The following is a 13,461-nucleotide window of genomic DNA, read 5'->3' on the forward strand; positions in this document are numbered from 1 at the left end:
AAGAATTAGCACCTACCTTTAACTTAAGAGAATCGCTGGTGGTGGAACCTGATAGAAAGGAAAAAGTAAGTTACTTGATGTCATCACTGGATGGTAGTAATGTTAGGATGTTCACAAAATATAAAAACATGTAAATAAACAGAAATCACAGCACAAGCTGCTTTCAAAAAGGCAAAGTGGTGATGTTGGAAAAAACAATAGTTGTGGAAAGAGCACAAATGGTTAAATGAATCCAAAGAAAGAGCAAACACATAGGAAGGAAGACCTGGTCCTACCGAAGAGGTTGATCCACTGTCTCAGCTAGAAAAAAGAACAGAAAGGCCCAGAAGACGAGAATAGAGGAAAAAGTAGGAAACATTGTCAGTATCTACAAGCACAAACAGAACAGAGGTCTGCTGGGAAAGAAAAATGCTGTCAATTGATGAGGCTACAGAATTATGAATAAGGAGGGGAGGTTAAGACTTTCCAACTGAAGCAGTGAGGCTCTTTTCTTCAAGTTGTAGGTAAGCAGTGTTTCCATTGCTCATCTGAATTAACCAAAAATTGGCCAGAGTCTGTGTTCAGTGAGGAAATAGTGAACTACTCAGTGATTTCTCCTAAAGCCCGTGTACAAATGTTTCAACATTTCTGTGTCGCTAGTGTTGAATGCAGTGGGGTTAGATTGTCAAACAGTGTCTGAACCCCTGCATACTCTTGCTGGGTATTTTTGTGCACCAGGAGAACCCAGGACCCACTGCACCAAAAAAGGGTCTGGCAGTAGGTTTAAGGAATTTATTTGAATACCTAATGGCAGTCAGGCTGCCTTTATCTAGTCTTTGCCTAGAGGTCTGTGGGTTCTTTCATGGATATGCCTCCCCTGACGATGACCCTTGACCAAACTGGTAATGCTGAGCGATGTTACGCACAGCATAACGTTGGCCACGTCTTCTCCAGACTATTTTATGCCTGTCAAAGGTGACCAGGTGAAGATGCTGCCATCTTTGAAATGTACAGGGCACTAGCATTATTGTGCTATCTACTGTACAATATAAAGCGCCTTGAGGCGACTTTTGTTGTGATTTGGCGCTATATAAATAAAATTGAATTGAATTGAATTGAACTAGTGGTCGACCTATCAATTCTGGTATTCTATAGCAAATGCCAGTTGGGCTCCATGGTCCCAGGCAGTGAGCAAAATGCTGAAGCATTAAGACTTCTTTTCACTGGATCTAAGGGACCCGGCCCAACTGCTGAAAAACCTCACACCATAATCCCTCCTCCACCAAACCTTACACTTGGCACAATGCAGTCAGACAAGTACCATTCTCCTGGCAACTGCCAAACCCAGACTCTTCCAGCGGGCTGCCAGACATAGAAGCATGATTTTTTACTCCAGATATTGTCACTCCGTCTCTACTGCTCTAGCGTACATCCATTACTTTGCATTGTGCTCGGTCATGCAAGGTTTGGAAGCAGCTGCTAGGCCATGACAACACATTCCATTAAGCTCTCTACCCACTGTTCTTGAGCTACTCTGAAAGCTCACGAGAATCTAGCTGCTTCACAATGTGCGCACAATTGAATCTGACTGTAGGTGAAGCATTAAAGGACTCCTTGCAGCAGCCCCCCACTCCTCACCTGATGCCTCTCTTGGCATGCCCGGCTTGCCAATGTTGGTCAGCAGATGGTCAATGTTGGGCAAAGGCTGTATGTCCCAATTATCATCTGGGGCCTACAGTCACACACAAATGCACACAGACACACACACACGCATATATATCCAGCAGACATAAAAGAAGTGAGGACATCTGAATGCATACAGTCATTCATGGTGTTTTCTGTTCATTTGGGTGACAAGAGCCCATACCTTCTCTTCCTTATCAAGCTCTTCATTACTGAAGAACCAGTCATACTGTTGGAGAAAGGAAACAGAGAATATACAGTTGGTATCAAGGAAATTCTGCTGCACTGTTTTGAATCATATTTATCAAATAGATTCTAGTTGCTTATGTAAACAAGGAGTCCTTTATAGTCCTATATAGATTTTATAGTTGCATATTATTCTGATAGAACACTTTGCTCTCAGACAGCAGGCTTACTTGCGGTTCCTAGAATATTTAAAAGCAGAATGGGAGTCTCTAATCTCTCCTGTGGAACCTGTACCCAGTTTGGGTTCAGGAGACAGACACGTTCTACTTTTAGGATTAAACTTAACATTTCCTTTCTTTGTTTCTTTGTTTCTTTCCTTTTTACCAAAAGCAGGTTAGCGCTGGATCGGTTTACCCTGAACCATTCCTTAGTTATGCTGCTATATGCTCAGGTTGCTGGATGATTTCCCATGATGCACTGAGATCTTCTCTGTGTTTGCTTATGTGCCACTATCACAGTGGTTCCCAAACTTTTTTTGCCAGGCCCCCCTTTTTCACAAGAAAAATGTTCGCGCCCCCCCTGTGGGAGTGTCCCCCCAAGAGGGACAATGGACCCCCTAATGATCCTCTACCCAATCACACGAGCCAAGGTGTAAAAACAGGTTTAGGTCACAATCAGCCAAAGTTTCGGGTGAGCTCATTGTGAAACCTAGCCCCACCCTATCATGTGATTTCCCAGACACCTTAACGCCCACTCACATCCTGGGCCATTTGACCTTAGGAAATGAGGTAAGGAAAGTCCAGACGCTTTTCTTTCCAAGCTCCTTAGACTATGATGACCTGGATGACTGAGAACCTTCACAGACATATTCAGACATATTCCTTTCCACAGGGCCTGGTGGCGCCAGTGTCCGGCAGCCTCACCTCTGTCAGTGCACCCCAGGGTGGCTGTGGCTACAACGTAGCTTGCCATCACCAGTGTGTGAATGTGTGCGTGAATGGGTGGATGACTGGATGTGTAAAGCGCTTTGGGGTCCTTAGGGACTAGTAAAGCGCTCTACAAATACAGGCCATTTACCATTTACCATTCACAGTTCCCAAGTGTTTGCTTATAAAGGATTGCTTGATTATTGAAGTTTTTTCTGTAATATTGTAGGGTCTTACAGTCTAAATACTGTCTTACAGTATAAAGCACCTTCAAACAGAACTTGCACTATATAAGTAGAACTGAACCACTAAAGCAACTTTGACATACCCTTCTTGACACAAAGAAAATTTGCATCTCTGGCTACAATTGAACCAACAACCTTTCACTTACTAATTGAATGTACAGTATTATCCGCTACACCACTGGAGGCAGAACTGAGTGCAGAACTGAATGCAGCACTACTGCATGGTGTTAATGCATAAAACACAACTGGCTAGTCACAGAGGTGCAACTGGAGCAAGCAGCTGGTGGTTCTTACATGCAGGATAAGGGTCTCTACTATTTTGTAGCGATCAGGCATGTGGGTGACCATGTCTGTCATGTTGTCCTCTGATGTCCTCACCAGAGTGGGTCCAAACACCAGGGCTAGATTTCTTGGCTCCATCTGGAAATAATATTAAAACTTCATTTTATCCCACCAAAAAAACACGATTCAATTGATGGGACTGAAGTTAAGGTTACCTTATTTTTTTCAGAGTGATCTGCTACCTTCTTAAGGTGACCCAACAGAAACTTAAGGGTGTGATAATAATGATCTGGGAGTTCATGGATCTAGAAAGAAGCAGTGGGTATATATAGAGAGAGTTTTGCTATCGAAAAAAGACAGAAGTATGTTCACTTCTCTGTTCTCTGCCCTCTTTTACCAGTTTCTTCATTGTCTTTAATCTCTCTTCTCCATCTTCAATCCGGTTGGCATCAATGAAGTGATTGTATTTATCTGTAGGCAGAGATAATGGATGACTAACTAACTAGCTACAAGTGATTTTCTAAAATTCTGAAAATCATATGCCAAAACATTCAGTGGCTTTGTAACTTGCCATATGAAGAAAAATTTTATTTTTTATCCAAGCAACAGAACATTATACAATACATACTCATTAAAAATTATTTGACATTTCACTGTAAACAAATGTCTGGACTCACCATCAGTAAACAGAGGCTCAGGCAGTTTTCGGAAGAATGTTTTAAGTAGACTGCTGATAACATTCAGGTCTTGCCATCTCTGTGAGGACATGAAGAGGAGGCTTTAGGATTATAGTAACCCACACAGCAAGCAGGTCTGGCCCGGATCTGGTATCAAGCCGGCACTGCTGGCTGACTTCTGGCATGAGAAGACGTATGTCATCCAGATATGGGCCAGGCCTGGCATAGATGGCACTGTCTATGTGATGGCATGCCATATCTGGCTCAATTGTGGTTTGGGTTATATGGCCCAGGCTCATAGAAAACAGGTCTGGCCCGGATCTGGCATCAAGCTGGTACTTCTGACTGACTGGTGTCATGGCAGGGTGTATGTCAACCAGATGTGCACCAGGTCTGGCAATGATGGCACTATTTATGTTCCTATTTTCCTATTTTAGTTAGAAGAAATGTCATGTTGCAATACTATACTGCTATGGTAGCCAACATTTCAAATGCAGGTTTGACAGGTTTGTGAGTGTACACTTTATCCAAAACCTAGTGAGGGTTTACTCATTTTTGATAGTGGGTGGCTGTAGCTCAGGAGGTAGAGCAGGTCCTCTCCTGATCGGAAGGTTAGTGGTTCGGTCCCTGGTTCCTCCAGTCTGCATGTTGAGAGTGTGAATGTGTATGAATGTAGTTAGGAAGCACTCAGGAGAAAGTGTGTGAAAGTTGTAAGCAATCTTTAAGCAATCTGGGAGAGTAGAAAAGTGCTATATAAGAATCAGTCAATTCGCTGTCTGAACAGAGTTTCGTCATGTTCTGGCACATTGTTATTACATGGCTTGATTAAGGTACACATTAGGCTGACATCTGAGGCCAGAGCTGAAACTGTTCTGGGCCAGCAGTGTGTCTGCAACTGGCCTATGTGTGGGCCACCAAAGGGCCGTCATTCTTTGCGGTGTGTAAGCACACTGTGTGGGCCAGATCTGGGCCATACTAATTTTGCTATGTGGGAATGACCTAATCTATCAAAATTACACATGGGTTTACCGTAATAAAATCCATTTCAAGTATGGCATAGAAAAACTTCTATTGAAAGTGGCGGCAATCTGTTCTTTAGGTCATCCCAAAAAAGTGGATTCTTTTCATCGGGACGTAGCATTTTCAGGGGACGAAATGTTTCGTCACTCATCCAGGTGACTTCTTCAGTCTCAGCTGACCACAGGTTTCCCCAACCTTTAAGCAGTACATTTGCACAGTGACTGAAACTAGCACCACTGGCGAACAATGGGCTGTGAGGCCAGTTCCTTGATCATTAATATGCAAATTGTCATGGTCATTGATCAACAACCACTGATCAAAGACCATAGATCAGTGATCAATGGTCATTGATCAGTGGCCATGAGTACCATTCACAGACAGTTGGGGAATGGCTGCAATCACAGCATTGTAAGATGGCAAAGGTTTACCCTTTAGGTCACCTCTTCAATTCATAGATGGTCTTTCCTCCCTGGTGAACTTGATGTGTTGGTCCACAGAGTTTGTTCACGGTGCTGACCACATTAACTCGGTGGACCAACACATCAAATTCACCAGGGAGGATATGAAAAATGACAGATAGCATGATCATTGATCAGAATTTCACAATTTTTCAATTAGGACTTGATAGGTTTGGATAACTTTTTTCCCCTAAAAAATTAAAACTGCATTTCAAATGTCCTTGGGTTATCTTTGTCTAATATTAAAATTAATTTGATGATTTGAAATAATTAAGAGTTAGAAAAAAAAGGTGCTGAAGTTACTCAAAGGGAAGACAAAAGAAATAACTTCAGCTCCTGTCCTATAATCTAAGGCATCCCTCGGAATGCCTTAGATTATAGTCTTTACTGGTATGTACTTTCAATCTGACCTGCCACAGTCAGACTTTATCTTCATTGTGTTAAAAATTTTCTTTATAGTTTTCTAATAATTTAATCTGTTTCAGATGCGAAATTTTGAACATTTAAAAAACTCATCATGATGTAACATTAGTTTCTGTAGTCTGCTAAGCAAAGCAGGGCTCGTTTCCATACCTCTTCAGCAGTGTTCAAGTCCATGCCCTTGTTGAGATGCTCCTGCAAGTTAGACACCATGGCATTGTTGCCCGGTACACGGTATATACCAGTGTACTCCAGACCAGTTGCCTCTACGACACCACAACACATCTCCACTATTAGAGGAACAAACTGATAAGAGAAAGCAAGGGAGACAAAAGAGGGAAAAATAGACAAGAAAGAAAACTATTTCAACAAACAGATTTTCACCTAAAACCTCAGCATCACGTGGCAATCATACTCCATCTGAACATATACATTATTTGAAATAAGTTATGTCCAGAACAGTTGCTTTAGGGGCTTGTCTCTGTCTGTTCCATTGATCTTTTCGGGAAAAGTGAGGACCTTGGACAATAAGATGGACAAGATTAGTGAGCAAATTGAGAGAATGAGAAAATACCGTGTTCTCTGCTCTAACAGTGCCTCCACAGGGTCCAGTTTCAGCTCAACAACTGAGCCTGCCTTTTTGATTATTTTATTTAACTGGAATTATTAAACAAAAGGCAAACTTTTTCAAGCATAGCACCCTTCGGAGGAAGCTCATTTCTGCCGCTTGTATCCGCGATCTCGTTCTTTCGATCACTACCCACAGTTCATGGCCATAGGTGGGGGTAGGGACGTAGATTGACCGGTAAGTTGAGAGCTTCGCTTTTACACTCAGCTCCCTCTTCACCACGACGGACCGGTGCAGCGTCCGCATCACTGCAGCCGCAGCACCAATCCGTCTGTCGATCTCCGGCTCCCTTCTCCCATCACTCGCGAACAAGACCCCGAGATACTTGAACTCCTCCACTTGGGGCAGGAACTCATCCCCGACCCGGAGTGGGCACTCCACCCTTTTCCGGCTGAGAACCATGGCCTCAGATTTGGAGGTGCTGATCCTCATTCCTGCTGCTTCACACTCGGCTGCGAACCGTTCCAGTGCGAGCTGGAGGCCTTCACCCGATGAAGCCAACAGAACCACATCATCCGCAAAAAGCAGAGATGAGATTCTGAGGCCACCGAAGTGAAGGCCCTCCGCCACTTGGCTGCGCCTAGAAATCCTGTCCATAAAAATTATGAACAGAACCGGTGACAAAGGGCAGCCCTGGCGGAGCCCATCACCCACTGGGAACGAGTCCGACTTATTGCCGGCAATGCGAACCAAACTCTTGCAACAGTTGTATAGGGATCGAATGGCCCGTAGCAATGGGCCAGACACCCCATACTCCCACAACACCTCCCACAGGACACCCCAAGGGACACGGTCGAGTGCCTTCTCCAAGTCCACAAAACACATGTAGACTGGTTGGGCAAACTCCCATGCACCCTCAAGTATCCTTGAGAGGATAAAGAGCTGGTCCAGTGTTCCGCGACCAGGACGAAAACCGCATTGTTCCTCCAGTATCCGAGGTTCGACTAGCGGACGAACTCTCCTTTCCAGCACCCTGGCATAGACTTTCCCAGGGAGGCTGAGGAGTGTGATCCCCCTGTAGTTGGAACACACCCTCCGGTCTCCCTTCTTAAAGATGGGGACCACCACCCCGGTCTGCCAGTCCAGGGGTACTGCCCCTGATCTCCACGCAACATTGTAGAGGCGTGTCAACCAGGACAGCCCTACAACGTCCAGAGCCTTCAGGAACTCGGGGCGGACCTCATCAACACCAGGGGCTCTGCCACCAAGGAGTTGTTTAACTGCCTCAGTGACCTCGCCCCCGGAAATTGGCGGGTCATTCCCCTCATCCCCAGACTCTGCTTCATCCTCGGAAAACGTGTCAGTGGGATTAAGGAGGTCCTCGAAGTATTCCTTCCACCGCCTGACAATTTTCTCAGTCGACGTCAGCAGCGCTCCGCCAGCACTATACACAGTGCAGGTAGAGCACCGCTTTCCCCTCCTGAGACGCCTGACGGTTTGCCAGAATCTCTTCGAAGCAGTCCGAAAGTCTTTTTCCATGGCCTCTCCGAACTCCTCCCACACCCGAGTTTTTGCTTCAGCCACTGCCCGAGTCGCATTCCGCTTGGCCTGTCAATACCTGTCGGCTGCCTCCGGAGTCCCACAGGCTAACCAAGCCCGATAGGACTCCTTCTTCAGCCTGGTGGCTCCCTTCACCTCTGGTGTCCACCATTTGGTTCGGGGATTACCACCACGGCAGGCACCAACCACCTTGTGGCCACAGCTCAATGCAGCGGCTTCGGCGATGGAGACACTGAACATGGTCCATTCGGACTCAATGTCCTCAGTCTCCGAGGGAGACTGGGGACATTGAAGCTCTGCCGGAGGTGTGCGTTGAAGATCCCGCGGACTGGGGCCTCTGCTAGACGTTCCCAGCACACCCTCACTACGCGTTTAGGTGCACCGGGTCTGTCCAGCGTCCTCCCCCGCCACCTGATCCAACTCACCACCAGGTGGTGATCAGTTGACAGCTCAGCCCCTCTCTTTACCCGAGTGTCTAGAACATATGGTCGCAGGTCTGGTGATACGATTACAAAATCGATCATCGACCTGCGGCCTAGAGCATCCTGGTCCCACGTGCACTTATGGACACTCTTATGTTCGAACAAGGTGTTCGTTATGGCCAAACTGTGATTTGCACAGAAGTCCAATAACAAAACACCGCTCGGATTCAGATCAGGGAGGCCGTTCCTCCCAATCACGCCCCTCCAGGTCTCGCTGTTGTTACCCACGTGAGCATTGAAATCTCCCAGCAGGACAACAGAGTCTCCAGGTGGGGCACCTTCCAGCACCCCCCCCCAGGGACTCTAAGAAGGCTGGGTACTCTGAACTGCCACTCGGCGCATAAGCACAGATGACAGTCAGGACCCGTTCCCCGACCCTGAGGCGCAGGGAACAAACCCTCTCATCCACCGGGAAAAACCCCAACGTACCGGCAGCAAGCCGAGGGGATATTAGAATACCCACCCCAGCCTGCCGCCTCTCACCAGGGGCAACTCCAGACTGAGACAGAGTCCAGCCCCTCTCCAGGAGACTGGTTCCAGAGCCCAAGCCATGCGTAGAGGTGAGCCCTATATCTAGCCGGTACCTCTCAACCTCACGCACTAACTCAGGCTCCTTCCCCACCAGAGAGGTGACATTCCATGTCCCTATTGCCGGTCTTGCCAGCCGGGGATCAGTCCGCCAGGGCCTCCGCTCCTGGCCGCCGCCCGGCACACAATGCACCCGACCCCTATGGCGCCTCCTGCGGGTGGTGGGCCTGCGGGAGGATGGGCCCATGTCTCCTCTTCGGGCTGTGCCCGGCTGGGCCCATGGACTAAGGCCCGGCCACCAGACGCTCACCCTCGGGCACCCTCCCCGGGCCTGGCTCCAGGGCGGGGCCCCGGTAACCCTATCCCAGGCAGGGTAAACTGTTCCCTCGATGTTCTCTTCATAAGGGTCTTCTGAATCGCTCTTTGTCTGGTCCCTCACCCAGGACCAATTTGCCATGGGAGACCCTACCAGGGGGCAAAAGCCCCCAGACAACATAGCCCCTGGGATCCCTGGGACACACAAACCCCTCCACCACGATAAGGTAGCCATTAAAACTTGTCCGAGATTTTTAGTAGATATACCTATGGTATCAGTTTGAAATCCTAGGTGAATGCTTTCTCGAGTTATCGCATTCGTAAGATTTTCAGAAAACTTGAATACATCAGTTTCAGTAAAATACCTATCATACTTTCCAATGAACTACACGTCTTCGTTTTACTTAAAATCTCATTTACAAACCTATTTTATTGTACATCATTTTAAAACAAACTCTGTTTTTTCCTGCTAACTTGTTTTAATGACTTACAGAAACAATAAAGTTTACCAATGAAAAAACAGATTTACAATAGACCCAAGACAAAAAATAAATGTATAGGTCTGCTCCACTTTAATTTGACAGTTTGATTTTGGGATTATTTAATGATTCTGCTTGTAGCCAGGCAGTTTTTTTTTTGTATGAATTTTGACTTACTTTATGGTTGACAGCAGGCTGACAGTCCTCGAGTCGTACACCAAAAGCCTTTGGAACACCTGTCTTCTTGGCCTTCTTCATGATGTTGATGCTCCACAGTGCCTTGTTATCATCTGAGTCACACAGATGTGGATAAATGGAAACATAATTAAGTTAAGCATTTTTGTTGTTTTGATTTGTGATATATACTGCAGAACACAAACCAGAGTCATGTTTAGATCCTCCAGATCTGGAAGCTCTGTTCACTGAAGTGTTGTCAGTTTTTGCCAGAAAGAAGGGCGGCATCATACGATGGGCTCTGGGAGAGGAGTCTAGCTTACTACCTGTCAGACTACACAAAAGAGAACAACAAAGTTAGGCAATTTTTAACCTCATCATGTTGGTTTAGGTGTGGATGTTCGTTTAAGTGGATGTAACAAGGTTAACAGAAGTTGTTAGTTTTGATTAATAAATAAAAAGTTGCAGTGGGTTTGATACACTATATTGCCAAAAGTATATATCCATCTTTACAAGCATATGCACTTGAGTGACATTGATTGCTAGGGTGGCTGTAGCTCAGGAGGTAGAGCAGGTCATCTACTAACTGGATGGTTGGTGGTTTGATCCCTGGCTGCCCCTAGTCTGCATGCCAAATATCTTTAGGCAAGATGTTAACCCCATTTAATTCATAGTGTTTCTATTATGCCAGCACTCTTTGCAGCTATAACAGCTCCACCTCTTCTCAGAACATTTTCCACAAAGTTTAGGAGTGGGATTATTATTATTAGAGTTATTTGTGACCATTCTTGCAGAAGCGGATTTGTAAGGTCATACACTGATAACGGACACAAAGACTTGGCTTCTCATTCTAATTCCTCCCAAAGGTGTTCTGTTGAGGTCAGTACTCTGTGCAGGCCAGTCAACTTCTTCCACATCCCACTTGCTCATTTATGTCTTTATGGACCTTGCTTTTTGGACTGGTCCAGTTCCCACAAAATTGGGAGCATGAAGTTGTCATGACATGGACACTCCAGTGACACTTAAAGTACTAGGAAACAACTTTATTAAGTGACCAACGCGTTTTGGCTTGTGGCCTTCATCAGGGTCATAAAATGTCAATGTTTAAATAAAAACACAGGAAACAGAAAAAAAAATGGGAAAAAAAAATCCAAGTGGACCAATTACACCTTCACATGAAGTTGTCCAAATGGTGTCTGGGTGGCATGGTGGCATGGTGGTTAGGACTGTTGCCTCACAGAAACCTCAGTTTGACTCCACCCTCTGGCAAGGGCCTTTCTATGTGGAGTTTGTTCTCCCCATGTCTCCATGGGTTCTCTCCAGGTACTCCAGCTTCCTCCCACAGTCCAAAGGCATACAAGTAGTGGGGTTGCATTAATTGGTGATTCTAAATTGCCCACAGGTGTGAATGTGAGTGTGAATGGTTGTCTGTCTCTCTGTGTTAACCCTGCATCAGACTGGCAATCTGTACAGGGTGTAACTTGCTTCTCACCCTGTGGTAGCTTGGATAGGCTCCAGTCCTCTGCAAAGTGTAAGAGAATGGATGGATAGTCATGTGGCACTGAGAGTTCCTTTGACTGAAAAAGCCCCCCACACCATATTCCCCCCTACACCAGTCAGATAAGTACCATTCCCCTGGCAACCACCAGACTCCTTCATCAGATTGCCAGACAGAGAAGTATGATTCTTCACTCCAGAGAACATGTCTCTATTGCTCTAATGTCCAGTGGCGGCGAGGTTTACACTACTGCATTTGATGCTTTGGATTGCACAGTGATCTAATTCTTGGATGCAGCTGCTCAGCCATGGAAACCCATTCTATGAAGCTCTCTACACACTGCTCGTGATCAAATCAGGAAGGCCAAATGAAGTTTAGAGAAAGTTGGCACCCTCTATGCACTATGTGACTACTGCTGACCCTGCTCAGTGATTTTACATGGCCTACCACTCTGTGGCACAGTTGACGTCTTTGTTATGAAACCAATAACAGTTAACTGCGGAATATTTTATAGAGGGCAGTTTAATGACCGGACTTGTTGCACAAATGGCATCCTATCACGGTACCATGCAGGAATTCACTGTGCTCCTGAGAGTGATCCTGCCATGGTCTGGTAGTCCTCGCCAGTCAACCTGCCCGTGTGTTATGTTTTTTCTATCTTCATTGTCAAGGCTCCCATCCCGGTCCCCGTTTCCCTCCTTTATGTGTATGTGTGTTTGAGTGTGTGCGTGTGTTTCCAGAGTGGCGGTTTACGGGCGTCATCAGGCCGGAATCTTATATATATATATGAAGTGCTGGAGTTTTCATCATTCACACCACGGTCCACAAGCACTGTGCGGGAGTCAGGAGCACCACAACAGAAGCCACGCTTTTTGGAAATTGTCACATTACTATCACTATTCACTATCTTCACTATAAATAAACTCACTCTCTCTTTTGGAAAGTCCTGCATTTGGGTCCCGTTCTTGGCCTGAACCTGACAGACCCATTCTTTCATTCTTTGTAGAAGCAGTCTACATGCCTATGTACTTGATTTTATACACCTGTGGCCATGGAAGTGATTGGAACACCTGAATTCAATGATTTGGATGGGTGAGTGAATACTTTAGGCAATATTTTGGGAAATGCTCTGTATATTCCAAATTCTTTTCATGATGACTACAGTTTTATGTTGTACCTTTTTATTCGTAATTTTGGGAAATTGCAGTTTAAAGTATGATTTGTGACAATCTTCAAGCCCAGAATTACAGTGACTTCTAATTACTGTAAGGTGCAGACTTTTTACTTAATATAATTCTTCATCCTGACCTGTGTTTCTTGTAGTCATTCAGCTTCTTGTTGATGAGAGCCTGTCTTGAGAAACCAATCTCCTATAAAGAATGAAAGCCACAAATTAGTTTGGTGTATGTGTTTGTGCAGCCAGTGCAAACTAACAAAATATTATTCATACCTCGTTATCTGTTTTGCTATTCTCCCTAATAACCTTGATCCATGCCAGCATGTCATCGTTATCCTCAGCCTGAAGCAGGTACTCGCAGAAATCCTGCGTGGTCAACCTCAAGGTGTGTTTCCGTTTGGTTTCACTGTAGGCAATGTCAATCAAGCAGCAGCGGATGCTGATTGGACAATGTTCAACCTGACCGGGTTCTGCTCCTGCCCCGTGAATCACTGCATCTCGCTTGTCTTTGTAAAGGAAGAGTGAATGGGAGCGGAGAACAGAGAAGGCGCGTCTCCAGGGTCGCATACTCCCACCAACTTTCTGTCGTGAAGAAAGATGAAGAGAAGGCATAACCTTAAAAAACCAGTACCGTTTAGCAACTGAAACTACCTGATTGGCTCGCTGAAACTCATTTCTTCTTACTTGAGGGTATATGGAAATTTGCCCAACCAACTTGAAGGAGGCATTTGAAGAGAGGTGTGTGTGTGTGATTGTGTGTGTTGGTCCATTTGGTCTGACAACTGCAATGAAAATTTGGTTTGC

The 13,461-nt window shown here is 45.6% G+C and overlaps 1 protein-coding gene across 3 annotated transcripts in view; it reads right to left on the reverse strand.

The window, feature by feature from the left end:
• arhgap23b (Rho GTPase activating protein 23b) overlaps positions 1-13,461 on the reverse strand; it is a 74,498-nt gene that overhangs the window by 3,988 nt on the left and 57,049 nt on the right. For all 3 annotated transcript variants that reach the window (XM_005463651.4, XM_005463648.4, XM_025909598.1), the window contains 12 exons: positions 12,931-13,239; positions 12,789-12,850; positions 10,189-10,316; positions 9,986-10,098; positions 6,030-6,182; positions 3,979-4,057; positions 3,699-3,772; positions 3,517-3,606; positions 3,314-3,439; positions 1,847-1,891; positions 1,618-1,711; positions 17-48 (listed from right to left, as the gene is read on the reverse strand). In XM_005463651.4, the coding sequence (XP_005463708.1) occupies positions 17-48; positions 1,618-1,711; positions 1,847-1,891; positions 3,314-3,439; positions 3,517-3,606; positions 3,699-3,772; positions 3,979-4,057; positions 6,030-6,182; positions 9,986-10,098; positions 10,189-10,316; positions 12,789-12,850; positions 12,931-13,239 (1,305 nt within the window). The remainder of the gene's footprint in view (positions 1-16; positions 49-1,617; positions 1,712-1,846; positions 1,892-3,313; positions 3,440-3,516; positions 3,607-3,698; positions 3,773-3,978; positions 4,058-6,029; positions 6,183-9,985; positions 10,099-10,188; positions 10,317-12,788; positions 12,851-12,930; positions 13,240-13,461) is intronic.

This window comes from Oreochromis niloticus, linkage group LG8 (assembly GCF_001858045.2).
Source record: "Oreochromis niloticus isolate F11D_XX linkage group LG8, O_niloticus_UMD_NMBU, whole genome shotgun sequence".
NCBI classification, from domain to species: domain Eukaryota; kingdom Metazoa; phylum Chordata; class Actinopteri; order Cichliformes; family Cichlidae; genus Oreochromis; species Oreochromis niloticus.